Here is a 21,484-nt window from a genome sequence, read left to right as displayed (position 1 = left end):
TCTCACTGTAAATGCACACTATATATGTTAACCTGTTTTTTATTCTTGTTTTTTTAATAGTTTTTCATTCCTGTCACAGTGAGGAGAAATGTCCGCCTTGCACATATCTGACTCAGAAATGGTGTATGGGCAAACATGAAGTAAGTGCAATAACTTGTGTGTATGATTAGTAGAGGTTGGTAGCAACCCATAAATAAATCTTCATGTTCTGTGGTTTTAGTTTTGACTTTGAAAGCTGTGCTCAAGTGCAAATGCAGACCCAAGTATGTGTTTGTTTACTACACTAACCAGAACTATATTTTCCCATCTCCAACATCTGTGACATGGTAGAGTTCCTCTGCATCAATGAGAAACCACCTTTTGAGGACTCTGCCACTCATACACTGCCCTAGTAGCACTGATTCCTTTCTGTCATCTTTACACAAGGCCCATCCAGTTGGAGCAAGACCTACAGTGCCAGCAGACGACAAGCTCATAGGACGGCATAGTTAAAGTATCTTGCTACCTCACGCAAGCTGTGTTGGGTGGATATTCCCAGTCAATCTCAACACAGGACTCCAATTTAAGGTGTACAGAGTCATCATGACAAAAGATGCTTCAATGTAAGGTTAGGGAGCTAACATGCAAGAGCTCGCCACAAGGGTACTGTGATTAGAGCAAGAGAAATTGCTTCTCATAAACATCTTGAAGATGCAGGCCACCAGACTTGGCCATCCTGTATTTGTACCAAGGGCCAACTGTCCTGATAAGAACAGAAAATATGACTGCAATGTACTGCATCGTCCTACAAGGAAGTACATGATCTCCTGCTCTGTTGGAAGAATCCTAGATCCAAAGAGACTGGTTCATCGCAAGCAGAGTTGATCTCTCTATGGAATGCCTGCCAGGGATACAATAGGAGCACACGGATGCTCGCTGGTGAATTTCCATGACTATGGGGGCTCTACCAGTTCCATCTACACATAATCGTCATGAAGTGGGACCATCCCAACCCCAAACTGTTGACCCCCCCGCCAGACCAAGTTATGCCTACAGTACAGAAGTGTGTACTGACAATCTGGATTCAGAGGCAATGTATTCTCAATGACATAGAGGAACATTTTTGCTTACACTTTCCACCATTTTCTTTCATTTTCCAGGTATTGAGGGTGGCCAAGGTGGAGTCATGCTCACCGATATTGAAAGTCCTAGCATGACCACACGACTTTTAGTACACCTACCTGGTACGGCCATCCTAATACCCGTTGGTTAAACTGCTGGTTCAACCCAAGCTTCTATCTAGACACAACAGGGAGGTCCTCCTCTGTGCCTTGAAGCTGCACGACAGCTTGGTTCCTGACCACCTAGAATTTGGTTATCTGGTTATCTGGACTCTAGCAAAACCTTGAGCCCGGGCCATTGCAAAACCTTCCAGTGCAGAGTGGAAGCATTTTTGCATATGTTGTGAGACTAAAGTTCTGAATCAAATCTCTGTATAACTGCACTAAATCCTACCATATTTGCCGCATCTTGCCAAGGATAGTCTTCAGTACCGATCAGTTCTAGTTCTCTCAATAGCAATTTAAAGGTTCAAAAGGTTGAATGATTCTCTCCCATTATCAAAGGATCACCAGTCAGTTCATGAAAGGAGTATTCAGGGCCTTTACGCTGGTGTGTCTGCCACTGGTGCCATGGGAAACTGAAATCGGTACTCCACCTTGAGATCTCATCCGTTGAGCAGATATCTGTTGTTTGTCGTGGAAACAGTAATTCTCCTTGCATTGAGTTTGGCAAGAAGAGTAGGAGAGCTTCAAGGTTTCACAATAACAGAAGTGATCCTGCATTTAACGAAAGACGTTCACTATGCGCACCAATCAGAGATTTTTGCTGAAGGCACCTTTAGACTTCAGTTTGAACTAATCATTAGTACTCTATTCTTTGTTCCCATTACATTTTAAATGGAACAAACTAAAGATATGTGCACGTCTCTTTTGTGCGACACCAGCCAGTGACTGATCCCTATCTTAGCCGGGCTTTTTCTGCTGGCTCTCAACCTTCATTACTTACTGTGTCAAAAAAAGCTAAGCATCTGCCTAGGAAGTAGGGTGTCTGTGCATTTCACCAGTAACATGTCTGCACCATACCTGGGGTCCTGCTTCGGATACATGTCGAAAAAATGCATGGTAATACCAGCACACATTCACCAAGCTCTACTGACTGTACACGAACACGGCAGTGGATTACACAGCCTGTTGTACTGAAGGTGAGTCTAGCTTCCTGCCTATTGAATTCCTGTGATACTGCTTGCTGCTCTGATTCATTCTTGTGTGTCTATGTAAGATCCAAAGCTGGAGAAGAAACTAGTTGATTACCTATAACTCCAATTCTCCAGTGTTGAGATCGGTCATCCGACCCTCCATCCTTCCCAGTCCAATATCATATGTATCCTTCACACCTTTGCTTTAAAACCTGAGATTCTTAATCTCTTGGACGAGTAGAGAGCTCTTCATATTCACTTCATTGTCTGAACCCTATGTTTTGATTGGGCTTTATTGCTACTAAACAAACTCTGTTGTTGGCTCTATGGCCATTTTAACAGGTTTTGCCCATTTACAATTACTGGGGTTACCCAGTCTGATGATGAGGAATGATTCAGGCATTTGATTTTATGAAAGGTAACCGTGCTGAAGAACTGGGAGTTACAGATAAGAAACTAATTTCTTATATGAGAATAGGCTTCCCTAATGCCACCTATACACTAACCATATGCACATCTGAAGTCTAGACATGGACCCTGTCACCCACATCAAACCACCAGTTTCCAGTGGATTTGAATAATCACTTGAACAGCATAGGCCTTGCCTTGCTCTCTAGGTTTCACCATTGATACCAAGTGTGACTTAGTCAGCCATTGTGAGAAAGTGCCCTCTTTTTGCATGTTTGGCCCCGCTTTTTGCTGAAATGCTGATGCTGATGTGCTTTGACTGAGTGTGGCCTGGGCTCCTGATAATCAGGTGCCCACGGCCTATGTTCTTTCCCTAAAAACTGCATTAAAAACAAAACTCAATTGGCATCTCTGGCCACAGGTCCCCCCTGGTAAATGGTACCACACGTACCCAGGGCACTCTGAGCAAGGACGACCTCTGAGAGCTGCAGCACTTATTGTGTCACCCTTAGAGGCTCTGTACCTTTACACTTACATACTGCCTTTGCAGCCTGCGTGTTTTGGTCCAGAACAAAGCGAAGAGTCGACATGGCATACATCCCTGTGCCCACTGCCCTGGCTTAGATCAGTCACCCCTCTAGCTAGGTGCACTATACCAGTGGTGAGGGTACAGGTGCATGAGCCCTGTACCCCTACAGTGACTACGTTCATTCTTAAACATTGTAAGTGCCGTGCTGCCATTAAGAGTATATGGTGCTGGGAGTCTGTCATTACAAACTCCACAGCACCATAATGGCTACCCTGAAAACTGAGAAGTTTGGTATCAAACTTCTCAGCACATTAAACCCACACTGATGGCAGTGTGGGATTTAATGAAAAATGCTCACAGAGATCATCTTCGAGATGTCCCCTGAAAGACGACTTAACACTAGTGTCCAGGCTCAGTGGCTGCTTTCAGCTGCCACCATCGGACATGTTTCTGGACCCCTGGGTTGAGAGCTTGCTGCTCTCTGGGGTGTGAAACAATGTAGATCCTGGGACGAGGTGCCAAGCCTCCTCCCCCAGGATGGGCAGGGTCCACGAAGGGAGGCTGCAAAGGCTTGCCACCTTTGTGAGCTTCCCAAGGCCACTTGCTACTTTCAGCAACTGGTCCCCACTGGTTCTGACCCCCACTTCGGTGAGAGAACAGGCGGCAAAAACAAGAGAGGAAGAGAGGTGTGCCCATCTCTGCCAACTCCACCCCTCAGGTGGGGGAGGTGAGGTGAAGCACAACTCTCAGTCCCTGCCATCTAGCTGATGGGGGGACCCAACCAACCAGGGAGAGGCTTATGCCCCCCCTCCCACTGGAGCGTGGCATAATAGGGGTATACCCACCCCAGGGAAGGGACCCATTGATCCCAACCTTTTTACCTACCTGTAACGTCCCTAGATATAGTATTTAGGGGCACCCCGGAACCCTGCTTCCTCAGACAAGAAACTAGAAGAAGAAAAGAAGAAGAAAGACCTAACAGCTGTGCTGAAGCTAACAAGAGGAGGACGCCCACTGATTGGGACCCAGCCCTCCCGGCCTGTACCCACCTTGAACCGGCAGAAGCGAAACTCAGGTGTGTCCAGCATCCTTAAGAGCCACAGGACCTGCCCTGCCTTCAAAAGAAAAGACTCGGTCTGCAAAAAGTCAGTGAGTCTGCACCCGATGCCCACGGCCCAAGTTTGAGTGGTCCAAGAGGAGGTCTCCCCAGCGATCCTGACCCGAGATCCAGTGACCCGAGACCTGCCTCCAGCCGACTCCTGCAGCCTCAAAACGAAAAGTCCTCCCAACTGCGACCATGAGCTGGTAAGAAGATCAGACCCTAAAAGTCACCCCTGCACCCAATGCCCCACAGCCTTGGGTGGCCCAACCAAAGGTGTCTAACCATCCCCAAGCATCCCAACTTATCTCTCCAAGTGGTGGTCGCACCCAGAAGACCTTCATCCCTGAGCCTGCAGTGTGTATGCAAACCGGACACTCCCCAATGAAAGCTGCAGGGTTCCCGATGACAAAACAGCACTCTGCACCCGGCCACCCCAGTGCTGCTTAGAGAGCACCTTTTGTGCTGGCTCAAACCCCCATTTGCCCTTAGCTTAAATGAGGGAACTTTGCTCCTACAACCCAGTGGCCTGCTAATCAGCAGCCACCAACCTGGGGCCCCTATCCCCCATTGGATAACATTGGGTCTCAGCACTCTGCAGCCCTAGTTCCGCTGATGGTGTAACAAGAGTGCATCCTTGATCCTGGGGGACCCCTGAGTCTGACCCCAGAATACCAACTCCCACAACAAAGTTCTTACCTGCTATCCGATAACACTATTTTCCTCCATAGGATAACATTGACTGTTTTTCTGTGAAAAGTTTCCAAGTGTGGAGTTGGAAAATCTATCAAAACCTTAAAACTGTAACTAAATAACTGAAACACATTTACTTAACTGTTTATAGGAAATTTCCCAGTGCAGTGTGCTGCACTGTAAGAAAAGTAATCTGTAAAGTAATCTACTTGACAGTCTACTAAAAAGCCAATACAAAGTATATTTACACAATTTCAAAAGCATTGCATTACAAGTAGCTCTACTGTAATCATATCAAAGTGCATATACCATTGCATATCAAACTGTTTACAAATTGCATTACTACTGTAAGTAATTATTTCTGACCTGTGCCAGGCTTGCTTGATTCTAGAAAATAAAACAACTAATAATATTTTTATACAAAAACAATTAGTCTGAAGTTCAGTTTTTGAGTGTGTGCAATAATTTGCTGATTGTGTGTGTACAACAATGCTTAACACTACCCTCTGATACAGCCTTACTGCTCAACCACACTACCACAAATAGAGAGTGAGGTGCTATCTACTTTTACCTCTGCCTACCTTTGGGGTTCCACTGGACTCTGTGCACACTATACCTCACTTTGGTATAGTATATACAGAGCCAGCTTCCTACACCTGTGTCAAAGTTTTTTGCTGGAATTGCTAATGACCACGTAAGCACCATTCACATCATCAGATACATTTTCCCCGAAACACACATTGTTCAATTCATTATTCCTATATGGAAATGTGTTCCTAGCAGGCCTTCCCAACATCAACTTGCACTCCTCAAAATATTATTACTCCAGTATTGGAACTTTCATAGATTCCCATTGCTTGTATCATTCCCCGTCGTCTGAATGGGAGCCTCGGTAATAATATATATATACATATATATATATATATATATATATATATATATATATATATATATATATATATATATATATATATATATATATACCTAGGTAAATACACCCTAATAGGTGTAAAAAAGTAAAAACTTAGGCCTAGGCCTCATTATATCTTGTAGCCTATTCGCTTCATTATGTAAAAAGACCCAAAAACCACCTTAGCAACCAATCAGATCAGCCTTACCCTGTGGAACCTTCCTGAGAAAGCTCAGAGCCTCAGATTTTCTACCGCATCGTTGGTGACAGGGAGTCTCCTTAGAGCTCTGCTCTAACTTCTACTTGAGGTACTATTTAAACAGTTTCTGACAGGATTTCTTTCAGCTTTAGCATGGCTGATAGGGAAAAGAGCCTTTTCAGGTCTTGTGCCACTTGTGGCAAAAAACGACTTTATACTGAAGATCAACATAATGACTGTATATACTGTTTATACCCTGACCATAAGGCAGAGGGGTGTAGTATATGCAGGAGGATGTCAGTGAAAACCCTCCGTGATCGTGAAGGAAGGCTACTTCTGTGGCTCAGGAAGTTGGAAAGGAAGGAAGGAGTGGTTTCTAGTGATGAGGAAGATGCCAGATCTTCATCTTCTAAGACATCGTTGAAGAGGGGTGGATCATCTGTGGAGGTTTCAACTGAACCCCCCTCAAAGGCTATGCGTGGGACCTCTGATAGGTCTGGCAAGCCAGGGCCTAACGAATCTCCTCTTGTGAGTGTAAAGGAGAGGGAAAGGCAAGCACCACAGGTGCAAAAGGCTAAACTGGATGAGAGCTCGGCTGGGCCTTCACATCAGGAAAAAGTAGCCAAGTCCTTCAAAAGACTGTAGAGGCCTCTGCAGTGGTCAAGAAAGGCTCTAAAGCCTCTGTGGTGAATTTGTCTCCTCAGTCGTCGACGAGCCATCCAGCGACGACGAGGACGACGACGACGAGAGCGTCGACGAAGACTTGGACGTCGATGCCGTCGACGAAGACTGGATCGACGACCGCGTCGACGACGATAACCACGTCGACGGTTGCCACCTCGTCGACGAGGACCATTCCGTCGACGATGACTATTCAGTCGACGGTGGCAATCTCGACGGCGGCGATCGCGTTGACGACGACGAGCCCGTCGACGATGACTGTTCCGTCGATGATCCCGTCGACGATGATGAGCCCGTCGACGATGACAGTTCCGTCGACGATCCCGTCGACGGTGTTGGGACTCTCGTCGACGGTCCCGTCGACGACAATTCAAGATAAGGAGATGGTTGATTCGTTTTCAACGCCGTCGACGGCAGGTGCTACAGAAAGCATCAGGAAGAGGAGGATAACTCCAGATATGACTTCACCTAGAAAGGTGCCTGTAACTGCGGGACCAGGAATTGGAAGCAAACGGGTTTTTGTTGCAGTGGTTTTTATTCTGGCTAGTAAGTCATCTGTACATTTTTTTCTTATACTGCTTTTTCTCGGGGACCGGCTCCTCTCCTGGCGGGTCTTTCTAATCACTCCCTCCTCCTTCCTCCTGGCGGGACTCCTCCTCCGGCTGCTGGACTCCGGAGGCTCCGTATTGCTCACCCTCGCCGGCCACCGAGAAGGGAAACAGAAGAGAGGAACCGTAAGTATTCAGATCGGACACGGGATTGTGAGAGGGAGGGGGCGTGGGGGAACAGTGAAGGTAACACACAGTGCACGACTAGGGAGAAAGGTGATCTGTGCAACTACAGTGTACCGCTAGTCGGAGGGCGTTTTACAACCAGGCTTTTAAGATACAGCTATGTCAGGCGTCTTCCCCTCTTTCTCCACCACCCCAGGACCCGTTCACGTACCTCGGCTAGCCGTACACCTCCTGGCGCACGGCTGGGCGGCTCGCGGTGTTGGCCTCCTGGCTTCACAGCTCCCGTCTCTCCTTTCTCCGTTCTCCCTGCCGCTGTTTCTTGATCCGATGAGTCGGATCCAGGCTCGCTCCTTCCAGGCTCTTTCTCCTCCGCGAGGTCTTCTTCACTTAACCAGCTCGATCCACTTCTCCACTCCGTCTTGTCGAACTCACTCGCTCCGCCGTCCCAATCCGCTCCGCTTAACCAACTTGCTCCGCCACTCCGCTCCGACTCGCTGCTTCCCGCCACTCCGCTCTCCTGCACTCTGTCCGCTCCTCCGGTGAAAAGACACACCTGGGGACTGCTGTTGCTGTCTTTTACGTTCTCGCCAGGCTCCGCCTCTTCAATCAAGTTTGCAGTCCACTTAAAGGGTCCCCATCCTTCTTCCTCCTCCTCATCGTAGCTATACCTTTCAGCAGGCGACCATCCCGAGGCTTGAGGAGGCTGTGGAGACAAGAGAGGGGGGTCGCACATCGTTAAAGGGGGCCCCTCTGTAGGGCGAGACCCCGTGCCCGTGTTACAGTGCCTTCATTACCTCCAGCCCTTTTGTTGGACGAAGAGGATTACTCGGAGGAAGAGAATGAGATGTATGGGGATGCATACAGTCCATCTCAGTTGAATCTTAAATACCATGATTCGGACCTAGATGAGGAGTATTATTATCGGCAGGATCAGCGACCACAAAAACAGGCCGCATACCAGGAAACCCAACCACAGCAGGGTATGGTAACGATGCCTATGAGTCTGTTGACAGACTTAAGAGCAATGCTGGAGGAGTATAGGAGCAGACAAGGGTCGCGACCAGTGGAAGGTCAAGCGCAGGTTCAACCGCAGGTTGTGGCAGCTCAGTCACTACCGCCTGCACAAGAGGAACATGAGAGGGAATATCCTCGGCAGACGCAAGTCCAAGTAGTTACCTCGGATGAGGATGAAACAGGGGAGAACCAGGATCAAGACCCTGATAACGAATGGAACCAATATATAGCTCCGGATCCGGCTTCACCAGTGCCAGACCCGGTCGATTCGCCTCCGGCTGATGTGGGAGGTTTCTTCAGTTTGATGGAAAGAGCCACAGCACGCTTTAAGCTGACAATGCCTACAACATCTACGGATTGCTTCTTGTCCGATTTTAAAGAGGCATACCGTAAGGCGGTGCGTTCGATTCCCATTGTAGAACACATACGGGAGGAAGGAAAGAAGGTGATGCAGTCCCCAGCGACGGTCATTCCAACTCTTCCGCGCTTGGAGAAATAATATAAAGCTCCTGATGACAGTCCCGCCTGCTTGATTGGACAACCTAGAGCAGACTCGGTCATATCGCAGGCGGCGCAGAAGAAATCACGGAATCCTTCGGCAACCCTCACAACTCCACCAGACAAGGAGGGTAGAAGGTTGGACAACGCGGGGAAGCGTTTTTCGTCGATGGCTAGCTTATTGGTCAGAGCGGCGAATGCCTTGGCAATCCTAGCAAGGTACGACCGCCAGATGTGGAGTGATGTGGCACACTATGTGGACCTTCTAGCGGATGACCCTAAAGCGGAAGCACAGAAACTTCTAGAAGAAGGGCAACGTTCTTCTTCGGAAATGATTGACTGCGCGATGGACATCGCCACCATCTCTTTCCGTGCTCTGGGTAGCGCGGCGGTTCTTCGGCGACAAGGGTGGCTGCGAGCGACTTACTTCCGGCCAGAGGTCCAGAATAGGATTTTGGACTTGCCCTTTGATGGGGACATGTTATTTGGGAAACATGTCGATGACACCCTACAGGGTATAAAGAAAGACACAGAGACAGGAAGGGCTCTGGGAAACCTGCAATATAGAAAAACACCGTTCCGTGGAGCAAGAGGAAGAGGCTTCACTTCACCAAGAGGAGGCTATCAGCAGCAACGATACTCGCAGCAGTCGCAGTCGTACAGACCTCAGTACGGCAATCAATATTATCAGCGACAGTCACAATCCCAGTCTTTCTCTCGTCAGAACGCTCGTGGACGACAGGGGCGTCAGGGCAAGGACGCTGGCAAGCGTCAATAGCGGCCTCCTGACTCTGCCAACTGTTCCTCCGCTTCTGGGATCTCCAGTGGGCGGCAGGATATCACAACATCTGAGCAGCTGAAAAGATATAACATCGGATCAGTGGGTATTGAACATCATCCGAAATGGGCATACACTAGAATTCCAGGAATTTCCACCTACAAGAGCTCCCCACGCCACTACTTCAAAACATCTAAACCTTCTACAAAAGGAAGTTTAACAAATGCTTCAGAAGGGGGCGATCCAACGCGTTCCCCTATCACAAAGAGGAGAAGGTTTCTATTCAAGATTCTTACTGATCCGCAAAACGAAACAAAAGTGGCGTCCGATCCTGGACTTAAGGGAGCTCAACACCTATCTCATGAAGCTGTCGTTTCGGATGATTTCACTCCAGGACATATTGCGCCTCTTGAACCCAGGCGACTTCATGGCGACATTAGACTTAGAAGATGCCTATTTTCATATCCCGATCCATCCAGCTCACAGACGTTTCCTTCGCTTTACAGTAGGCAAGAGTCACTTCCAGTTCATGGTGCTCCCATTTGGATTAAAATCCGCTCCTCGGATATTCACAAAGGTGCTGGCCCCGGTAGCAGCATTTCTGAGAAGACAGTCGCTGGAAGTATTCCCGTACTTAGACGACTGGCTGCTGAAGGCTTCAAGCTTACAAGAGGCATCAAAAGCAGTGAACAGGTGCTTAAACCTCTTTATGCATCTGGGTTTACAACTCAACAAGGAAAAATCGGTCCTTCAGCCAGCAGGTACGGTGAAGTTCTTGGGAGCGATACTCGATACTCAGGTGTGCAAAGCCTTCCCATCGGAAGAGAGACAGATGAAACTCATGTCTTCAGCCGCTCGTTTGCAGAAGAAAAGTTGGATAACAGTCAGGATGTACAAATCTCTTCTAGGGTCGATTTCATCCTGTATTCAATTGATTCCGCACTGCAGGCTGCGAATGCGCCCCCTGCAGGAGGAACTGGACCTTCAGTGGAGACAAGTGGAAGGGTCGTTCGACGACAGGGTGACGGTTACCCAGCAGATGAAACGGTCGGTTTCATGGTGGATGAAAAGATCTCACCTCACAGTGGGACTCAGTTTCAGGGCTGCACCGGCTCCTCACGTCATTACCACGGACGCTTCCCTTCAAGGTTGGGGAGCGGTCATGCAAGACCTCCAAGTCAGTGGTCACTGGACTCCGGGAGAACGTCGCTTACATATCAACGTTCTGGAGCTAAGGGCTATTCGATTGGCGATGTTGGCTTTCCTCCCAAGGATTACAAATTCGGCAATCCTGGTGCGGACGGACAACACCACAGCAATGCATTACGTCAACAAGCAGGAAGGCACAAGATCGCCACTGCTTTTACAGGAAGCCCAGATGCTGTGGGAATGGGCGATATCGCAGAACATCACGCTTGTGGCAGAACACCTTCCAGGAGTATGCAACACAAAGGCGGATACACTAAGCCGCCTGAGAGCAGTCTCGCACGAGTGGGAATTGGAGAGCACAGTGGTCAAGGACATCTTCTTCCGTTGGGGGACCCCAGCGATCGACCTGTTTGCGACACCAGGGAACAAGAAATGCCGGTATTATGCAAGCAGGGAACACCATCGAGGGTCACTGGGGAATGCCCTTTCGATGTCTTGGTCTGGCGCGTTTGTTTACGCCTTTCCGCCATTTCCCCTGATTCCTCGAGTCATCAAGAAGCTCAAGATGGACAGGTGCAGGATGATACTGATAGCGCCTGCCTGGGCTCGCCAGTTTTGGTACACGGAGTTGCTTCTTCTATCGGAGAAACAGCCCATTCATCTGCAACCCAGCCAGACACTTCTGTCAATGTACAACGGCCAGGTTCTCCACCCGAACCCGAGCTCGCTTCAATTAACAGCTTGGCCCCTGAATACAGAGAGTTTAAGGATTTAGACATCTCAGAAGAATGCAGGAACATCTTAGCGCAGGCACGAGCTCCTAGCACTAATAAGACATATAGAGCGAAATGGAAGAGGTTCTATTTGTGGTGCCAGAGAGAAAAAGTACATCCATTCTCTTCAGCTCCGCATCAACTCTTGCCATACATTCTATCCTTGGCACAGGCAGGCCTGGCTCATGCTTCCATCAAGGTCCACTTGGCAGCTATTTCCAGGTATAGAAGAATGAGATCGGGCCCTTCTCTATTATCAGCAAGAGTAATAAAACAATTCCTGAAAGTACTGTTTAGAGCCTTTCCGCCAGTTAGGCCCCCACCTCCGGTGTGGCACTTGAATGTGGTCCTGGCTCAACTGATGAGATCGCCATTTGAGCCAATACATAAGGCGGACCTAAAGTTCCTATCATGGAAAGTGGCGCTTCTTTTGGCACTCACCTCTGCAAGGAGAGTAGGAGAGCTTCAGGCTTTAACTATCAAAGAACCTTTCTTGCAGTTCAAGAATGATACATTGATCCTACGAATGAACCCCAAGTTCATTCCGAAGGTACCGACAGACTTTCATCTTAATGAACCAGTGGTTTTGAAGTCTTTTTTTCCTCGACCTTCAACCCAGGCTGAGAGGACACTTCATTCTCTGGACGTGCAGAGATGTTTGAAATTCTATCTGCAACGCACAGCGGGATTTCGAAAAACACCCCAGCTGTTTGTGGCTTTCGGAGCCCCAAGGAAAGGATTTCCTTTGTCAAAGCAAGGGATTTCTAGATGGATAACAAGTGCGATCCGTTTCTGCCACCAGGCGGCAGGCAAGCCTTTGCAAGGACAGGTAAAGGCACATTCCACAAGATCAATCTCGGCATCAACAGCGCTGTTTGCTGGAGTATCCATAAAGGATATTTGCAGAGCGGCCACCTGGAGCAGTACTCACTCATTCACGAGGCACTACTGCCTGGAGGCGACTGCAAAGGAGGATTCGGCTGTTGGACAGGCAGTCCTGAGAAATCTCTTCCAATAAGAGGTGAGCTTTCCTCTCTTCCCTCCTCCTGTTTTTTCAAACATTTTGTTTATTATGCTTTGGTTACTGCTTTATGGTGGTTATAATCTGTGATATCATTGGTTTGTAATGATTCTGTGACTGTGCACGAAATGTTTGAGGTATGCTAACTGCTATCTACTCTGATACAAGCAATGGGAATCTATGAAAGTTCCAATACTGGAGTAAGAAACAAGTTACTTACCTGTAACTTTAGTTCTCCAGTATTGGTAACTTTCATAGATTCCCATGCGCCCACCCGCCTCCCCTGGGAAAGCTCATTTTAGGGCCAGATGATTATGTGGCAAAGCAACGGCTACGAAAATCTGAGGCTCTGAGCTTTCTCAGGAAGGTTCCACAGGGTGAGGCTGATCTGATTGGTTGCTAAGGTGGTTTTTGGGTCTTTTTACATAATGATGCCAATAGGCTACAAGATATAATGAGGCCTAGGCCTAAGTTTTTACTTTTTTACACCTATTAGGGTGTATTTACCTAGGTATATATATATATATATATATATTATTACCGAGGCTCCCATTCCGACGACGGGGAATGATACAAGCAATGGGAATCTATGAAAGTTACCAATACTGGAGAACTAAAGTTACAGGTAAGTAACTTGTTTCTTGCACACCACTGCCCAGCTTATGTCCGAAACTAAGAAATTTTGCAAAATTATGCCCGTTCTGGCCAACTCAAAATGTCTACTTTTTGAGGCACCCTGTACCTACAAGACAGACTGTGTTATACAACTCTATAGTTCAGCTCTCCTAACAAACCACATCAGCATCTCTGGTTTGAGCAAAGCCTCTAAATTAATCATCTCTTTGATTAGATATTTCAAAATACAATCAAATTTCCACTCATTAAATCTCCCTTGCAGGGAATGCCCTCATAGTTTCCATCTGAGAGGATTCTGGAATGCTGTGTAAGATTAGCCATTGTCTGGATGAAAAATGCATCAGAACTTGCATATTGAGTGTTCCACATAACATTAGAGGAAACTCTTTAACCTGAAATTACCAGTTACATACTACTGTATATATATATTTTTAGACCCCCCTGAAGCTTTCTTTTATGCCAAATTAACCCCTTCGATGCGGATGACAAAGCCAGCTCGTCATGGGCGTTACCTGCGCTGCGCGCATGACGAGCTGGCTTTGTCACGTAACCCGCGATTTTCAAATTTCAGCGCGCAGAGGGAAAACCCGCTAGCGCGCATGCGATTAAACATGATCAGTCCTCAGCGTATTGCTGTTTTCATATACTATCTGTTATTTATTTCTTTATTTCCACACTGCCATCCTGGCTGCGGTGTACAACTATCGATATAAAACACAGGTTAATACATTCAAGGAAATTAGGCAAATTACTTGGTTCTTGGGTTCATCACCTACAGCAAAAATATGTTCACTGCACAGAAGTATGCAAAAGCGCTGCAAACACTACAGCTAAGGTAGAGATACGGAGAAGGCTAAAGTCTTTGAAGGCAATGACAGTGCAAAAACCTGTGATAGGCATCAAGCGATTTTTAATACTCCTTTCTAGCATCATCCTCTCGGACTTCTGTTGCCTTTGGAATTTTTCTTTACACCACTTCAGAACACAATCCTCTTGAGTTGTCCAAGGGTGTTGCTATTTACCTAGTAGTGGAAGAGGCTGACAGTTAACTATTTAGGCCTACAAACCTTCAAAATAATATATACAACCAACTCTGAATCATCAAGATGCCTGTTTTAATATTTTCACCTCAATCTTTGCTCCTTAGATATTTACTTTACTAGGGGATTGAACTGTAAAGGAAATATCCCATGAAGAAGTGTTAGCAAAACTTTACATATCTCATAGAGACTTCTAGCCACAGATTCCTCACTTTAGAATTACTCCAGACGTCCGACTGAATCTGTAATTTTTTCTTGATCGCGCAGCGGTATGTGGCGTCTTTTCGCTCCACGTGGTGTCGTCTGCGCCTGAAGTGACGTGCACAGTGCCTATATAGGTGCCACCCCAGCGTGCTGACGTCAGTTCTTTTTTTTCTGCGCCAGTCTACCTTTTTCAGCATTTTGTTGACTTGTTTTTATTTTTTTCTCCTGGTGTAGCAGAATATGTCATCCAGAAGGCCAGCTCTAAGCCCTGTGCCACCTGCCACTGTTCAGTGACGGGCCCGCACCTTGTACGGATCTGGAAAATGACCGCTACCGCGAGCCAAAGGCCTGCTCTGATTGCCACACCATGCACCCGAAAAGCTTCTGACTGATTATTCAAGCTCCTGGCAGCTCGACGTGCAACACCACTGCAATCCAGATCGCTGTAGAGAGGAAGGTCCAGGGAGCAGTCACTGAATCCAAGGAGCTCGTTGCACTGTAAGTTGTTGGGGCATTCGGGTAAGTCCGGCCCCAAGAAGTTGAAGCGCGCTCTGCTTCATCACATTTGTTGCCTGATGAAATGAGGGAGTGTCATTTGAGTCCTGGCTCCGTGGTTGAGCCAGCATCTGTGCTTTCTTGAGTTCCTGGTAGCCAAGGTGACTCCTGTCCAGTTAAGAGAGTTTTATGAGGCTTTTCGCCTCATATTTGGGTGGCCCATTTCTACTGGATCCATGGCAGGGGCTCCTGCCCCAGTCTTGCCTCAGGGATCCACAGATGGATTTAAATTGACACCAGCCGTTCCATGTCAACCGTTCCTGGCGCCAGTCCTGAGGCAAACACACTCAGCGCCATCACCATCCCCATTTACATCCCCGACTCCGACATAGAGCCGAAGGGGCGTCACCAGATTCAGGCTTGAGCATTGCCTTCCAGGCTGAAGTCTGAGCCCTATTTCTAAGTGCAAGACTCCAGATCACGAGGTGTGAGGGGTCGGCGGACCCTGAATAGTACTAGCCTTATGACTCCTTGGACTGGTGTGAAGATCTCGGTGAAGCCAGTGGACTGGACGCTTCTCCTGATACTGGCATGCTTTCTTTCCCTACCATGGCTACGGATGGGTGCTTCATTCACAGTGGTGATGCAGAGCACTGCTGAGGTCCTGGACCTTAGCTTTCCCTCGGTGGCAGTAAAGACTAATGTCTTGACAAAAGTGCTTCAGACGGGAGTGCCTCCTTCAGAACCGCTTCTTCCCTTAAAAGAAGCACTTACTGATGTCCTGCTTGGGACTTGGTCTAAGCCCAACATAAGAGCTCCTGTAAACAGGAGTATTACCCGTCGCCCCGCTCTAGGGCACCCCAAATTCCCCACGGAACACCCTAGACCGGAGAGCTTGTTGATCCAAGCCTCCTCTTCACATGGAAATCATGGCACATTCCCAACTGCACTGCTGGATCGGGAATCCAAGAGGCTTGACAATTTAGGCAAGAAAATATTTTTCCACCATCCTGTCAATGTGGTTGTTGATCACCGCATGCCTTTTGGGCCACTCTTCCCACTCCCTGGGGATACAGTTCCACACGTTCTGTCTATAATCCCGGAGGAAACCCGGGCTGTGCTCTCCCAGGCTGTTGCTGACTGGAGGGATGCAGCTAAGTTCCCCAATCCCCCCAACTGCAACAGTCGCAAAACCTCTGTAGTGTGTGTAGAAAAGTACTTCTTTTGGCAAGGTCCTATCCCTGCAACCCCTCCCCTCAAAACCACCACAGACATTTTGCCTGAAACTTATGTATCTTAAACTGAATGTGCACTGGGTTCCTGCTAACTTGGTTCCCAGTGCATGTGTTCTTTCTCAAAACTGTACCTCTGTTTCCACAATTGGCACACCTCTGGCACACATGCAAGTCCCTTGTGAAAGGTACCAATGGTACCAAGGGCCTTGTGACCGAAGAGGGTTTCTAAGGGCTCCAGCATGTATTGTGCCACCCTAAGAGCCCCCTCACCAAACACATGCACACTGCTACTGCAGCCTGCGTGTTTTGGTGCAGATAAAAGTAAACACATCCCTGTGTACCAGGCCTTCCAGCACTGCAATGGGCATAGGTAAGCCACCCCTACAGCAGGCCTTACAACCCTAAGGCAAGATGCACCATTCCTCATGTGAGGGCATAACTGCTTTAGCAGATATGCTCCTATAGTGTCTAGGTCCAGTTTTAGACATTATAAGTGCATGGTGAAGCCATACTTCGTACACGGGCTGGGAACTTGTCAAAACAAGTTCCACAGCTCCACCATGACTTAACCAAATTTCAGGATGTTTGGTACCAAACATCTCAGATTAATGAACCCACTGTAGTGCCAGTGTTGGAATCATTACTAAATGCAATCAGAGGACACCCCAAAGGTGCCCCCTGCAAACCTACTAAACCACTAGCGTGTGACGACTGGTCTGCACCAGCTTGCCAACGCTAGACATATTTCTGACCCCTGAGGTGGGAGCCTTTTGCTTTTGTGGCTCAGAAACAGTCTGCTCTAGGTGGAAGTGCCTCACACCTACCCCCAAGCAGGATCAGCATAGAACAGCGGTTAGCCTAAAAAGCTTCCTGCCCTTGTTATACTGACCAGTGCCTCCCCAGTTTGTGGAGATGACTGTCCAACTGGCCAAGCCCAATGTTTGGTGGCAAGGTTGGCGGAAAAATTAGTAAACAAGAGAGGTGTGTACCCCCTAAGGTGCCCTGAGCTTAAGTGACCCCCTCCTTTGAAAATCCTCCATAATGTTTTGGAGGATTCTAGCCAATAAATTTAGGGGAATGCCCCCTCCCCAGGGGGAGTGGATATATAAAGGGTTTAGTCACCCTAATGGTAGGTAGCCCTTTGGCTACTACTTTCTGACCCCTGTAATACCCCTAAGTTGGGGCACTGCTGAGCCTTAATGTTCAGATTACTGACGGCCTATGAAGAAGAGGACAAAAAAGAGCCATGCAGCATCGAAAACTGAAGACACCAACTGATTTGACCTCCGCCCCACTGGCCTGTATGCAGCCGTCAAAGACCCTACTACAGAAGAGTGACTCGTCCCGCAGCCCAGCGGCCTCCAGAACCTTGGGAGAACTGCCTGCCTTCTACAAAGACTCCTGCTTTCCTGTGGACAAAGAAAACCAACTTTAAAGACCAAGTGCTCTACCTGTTAAACTGAGAAGTCGACCACCTCCGCACCCGACGCCCACCCGAGTCCAACCGGTCCAAAAAAGTTTGCCCAGCGATCCTTAGCAAGAGTCCCTCGGGGTTGACCAGTGCCAGACTCCACGTCAACGCCTGCATTTTCTGCATGACGACACCCACCCCAACAAGGACTGCACTGGTAAGCTGACTTTCGACACCAAAGGACACCCCTGCACCCGCAGCTCCTGGGCCTTGGGGAGATCTACCAATGATGTTCGGACGCTCCAGTGCATCCTAACTTATCTGTACAGCTGTAGGTTTCTTTCGTCCAGCCTCCTGGCCTGGGCCTGCAGTCTTGTTCCAAGTTTAAGTTTCCCCATTGGTTTGCTGTGGGCATCCGTTGCTGTTTTAGCACTCTGCACCCGCCCGCCCCTTTGACACGGAAGGTGTAGCTTTGGTGCTACCTTATGATCCCCACTGTGCTACCTTAACCCCTGGAGACTGGGTTACCAAACCGTTCTACTTACCTGTAATTAGTACCACTTTGATTGCCTCCTTTCTACATTGGATACCATTGGCACCAGATCCTGAGTTTGACCTCTGCACCTGGCCGCGCCAGTGCAGCTGGTGGTGCAGTAAGGTCACTTACCTGAACCTTGCTTTTTACTGATTCTCCATCCAGAAGCTCAATATTATAAATCGTATTCGTACCTGCATATTGTGTTTCCTCCCTTAGGACAATATTGTATTGATTGAAAAATGCACTGTCAACTTTTTACATTGAAAAACAGTGATATTGCAAAACGTAATTTACTGCAACAAAGTATCTTTGGTTCTATAAAATAAATATTCTGAAAGCAATACTTTTACAAACCATTGGCCTAAGATTTAATCATTGAGTGTGTCTAGTTATTTCTTGCCTGTGTGTATACAACAAAAGCTTAGCACTGCCCTCTGATAAGCCTCACTGCTCACCGGCACTACCACAAAAGAGAGCATTGGTATTATCTACTTTAGCCTCTGTTAAGCCTCTGGGGATCAACTGGACATTGTGCACACTATACCGTACTTTGGTATAGTATATACAGAGCCAGATTCCTACAGTGTTTCCTTTGTGGCACACAGCCAATCTGTTGGGCCAGGATTCAGCATTTCTTCAAGTTGTGGCAAGCCATTATGTCAGACAAGAGGGTCCTCCATATTGTAAATTAGAGCTACCCCCTCCTATTTCTTTATACCCCAGCATCTTCCGCCACTATCAGAAAGGCTGACACAGAGGACCACATGTCCACAGGAATGGCAAGCTCTTTTGGCCAAAGGGGAAATAGAAATGGTTTAGTTTCGTAATTAGGAACTGGGTTTTACTCCTGCTGCTTCCTTGTCTTTTGCCCCCTTTAAATGCCTTCCTGTGGAAGGACGAATTCAAATACTTACCCGTGCCCTGGTCCTGCCTTCCCTTGAGCCCTTGTAGCATTGGACCTGGAGAATCCTTATTTCCAGATCCTGTCCTGCAGGCCCACAGGCATTGCCTGTGGTTCAAAGTTGGCCAAGAGCATTTTCAATTCGCAGTGCTCTCATTTGGCCTCAACCATTGCCCCTGGGGTGTTCACAAAAGCAGCACACCCTTGGAGTTTAAGGGTACCCTATCTCAACGAATTTCTGTCAACCACCTGCAGACTAAGAGCCTCGTTGGGGTTCACAGTCAACATGCTGAAGTCACACCTGAAACCTTTTCAGATGCTCCTGTATCAGAATCATTCTAAATATGGTACAGTTTTGTGTCTTATCTCACCTGAGCTGACAGTCCTGGACATTTGGGCTATGATCACAATTTTTCTTCCTCTGTCTACTGGATCTTATTGTGCTTATGACTTTGAGGCTGCTGAAATTGCTAGCCTCCGGCATCCTGCTGGTGACCCAGGTGAGATGGCACATGAGGGCTCTGCAATTGGATATAAAGCCCCAGTGGACTCAGCACCAGGTTCTTCTGTTAGAGTATATACAGATTTCGATGATTGCAAAAGATCTGCAGAGGTGACTGCTGGACCACAATTGGGTCTGTGGGATACCCCTTTCCTTACCCACCCAGATTTGGCAGTGGTGGCTGGTTTGGGGAGGCCATCTGGGAATGGTGGAGGATCTTCGGTCGCAGCAGCAGGACAGGGTGCTGCATTTCCCTGCTTGGAGATTGAGCAGTGACAGTTGACCTCATTTGACCTTACACCTGAGGTCTTTAATATGGCCTCTTACAGCGAACCCTCCTGCCACAAAATCGGCGTTCTAGTCATTGGGGCAAATGTGTGGTTTGGCGCTCGTCCGGTTGACTTGCTGCAGGCCAATTTGTCTGAAGTTTGTGGTTTGTTTTATCCCTGACCCAGCAAGGACTTGCTTTGGGGACTGTTAATGGCTGTTTTTCAGCTCTCTGTGCTTTTATGCTGTTGCTAGCTCAGCCTTTGTTGTTCAGAACACACACTTGATGAGATTCCTTAAATGTTTGCAACATTTGTTTCCACTTAATCACTTTATGATGCCACAATGGGATTTAAATGGGGTTCTTATTTTATTTATGTGTACTTCCTTTGAGCCAGTGCACAGTTGCCCATTGATCTCCTGTCCCTCAAAACAGACTTCATGATTGCCATAACATCAGCTCCGTGTATAATCGGGCTTTAGACTCTTTCTGTCCAACCTCTCTATACCACGTTCTTCCCAGTCATGCTGGTGCTGAGGATCCGAGTTTATCTTCTACCAAAAGTGGTAAAACCATTTCACGGCAGGCAATCTATCACTCTTATGGCATACTTTACTTCACCTCATCCCTCAAGTAAGGAAGAGAGGCTCTATCATTTGGACCCCAAGAGAGTACTCAGTTTAACATTTATCTCGCCAAGAAACATCAGTGGATGATCAGCTGTTTGTGGGGTTTGCTGGGGCATGGAAATGTCAAGGCAGTGCAGAAGCAGGTTATTTCTCAGTGGATTGTGCTCTGCATCAGGATCTGCTTTGGCTAAGATGCGGGCTGGGAGGCTTATGTGCACATTCCCCAGAGCCAAAGCTGCTACCACTGCAGTGGGTAGCACACTGAGAGTCTGCCCTGAATATTTGTCAGGTAGCTATATGAGCGCTGGTACACAAGCACATAACACCACTTTCTCAACAGATGGGTCAGTCAAGATGGGCATTTTCCCCTCTTGATTCTGCGCAACGTTTTTTTTTATATGAACCATAAAGGATGGACTGTTTTGTATTCTATTCACAAGATAAGGAATCTGGGGTTAGAAGTGTCCAACAGAAGAACAAGTATCCCACCTCCAATAATGCTCGTTCTGGCGGATACCCTTTAACTGTAAATTCCTCACCGACCCTCCCAACTCCCCATTCTCTAATCTAAACTCTTTTTCATCCATCCACTGTGGTGGTGCATTTATGTGACTCTGCCCGTCACTTCCAGTGTGATAACACATCCGCATGGAGCTGCATGACATTACCTATCCGTGTGCAGTAGTTCTGCTTTAAAGTTTCCTAATAAAATCTGACAACTGGCGAATATTCACAAAGTGAAGAATCTTCTGTTAGCTAGAGTATCCACAAAAAAAGCGTTTAGCAAAAGTAACATGTTCATTGGGGTTCGTCTGGGTACTACTGTTGCATGGGGCGACCGGTTAGCACTACTGTGGCGCTTCCTCGCTAAGCGCGGATGTGGTCCACAGGTTTTCCTGGAGG

The 21,484-nt window shown here is 47.7% G+C and overlaps 1 protein-coding gene across 1 annotated transcript in view; it reads left to right on the top strand.

Moving 5' to 3' along the window:
- NFX1 (nuclear transcription factor, X-box binding 1) overlaps positions 1–21,484 on the top strand; it is an 892,403-nt gene that overhangs the window by 668,484 nt on the left and 202,435 nt on the right. The window contains exon 15 of the mRNA XM_086965422.1: positions 61–140. Within this exon, the coding sequence (XP_086821548.1) occupies positions 61–140 (80 nt within the window). The remainder of the gene's footprint in view (positions 1–60; positions 141–21,484) is intronic.

Source organism: Lissotriton vulgaris, chromosome 4_1, assembly GCF_964263255.1.
Source record: "Lissotriton vulgaris chromosome 4_1, aLisVul1.2, whole genome shotgun sequence".
Classification (NCBI taxonomy): Eukaryota; Metazoa; Chordata; class Amphibia; order Caudata; family Salamandridae; genus Lissotriton; species Lissotriton vulgaris.
Note: the sequence above shows the minus strand (reverse complement) of the source record. Positions and strands in the feature narration are given on the sequence as shown.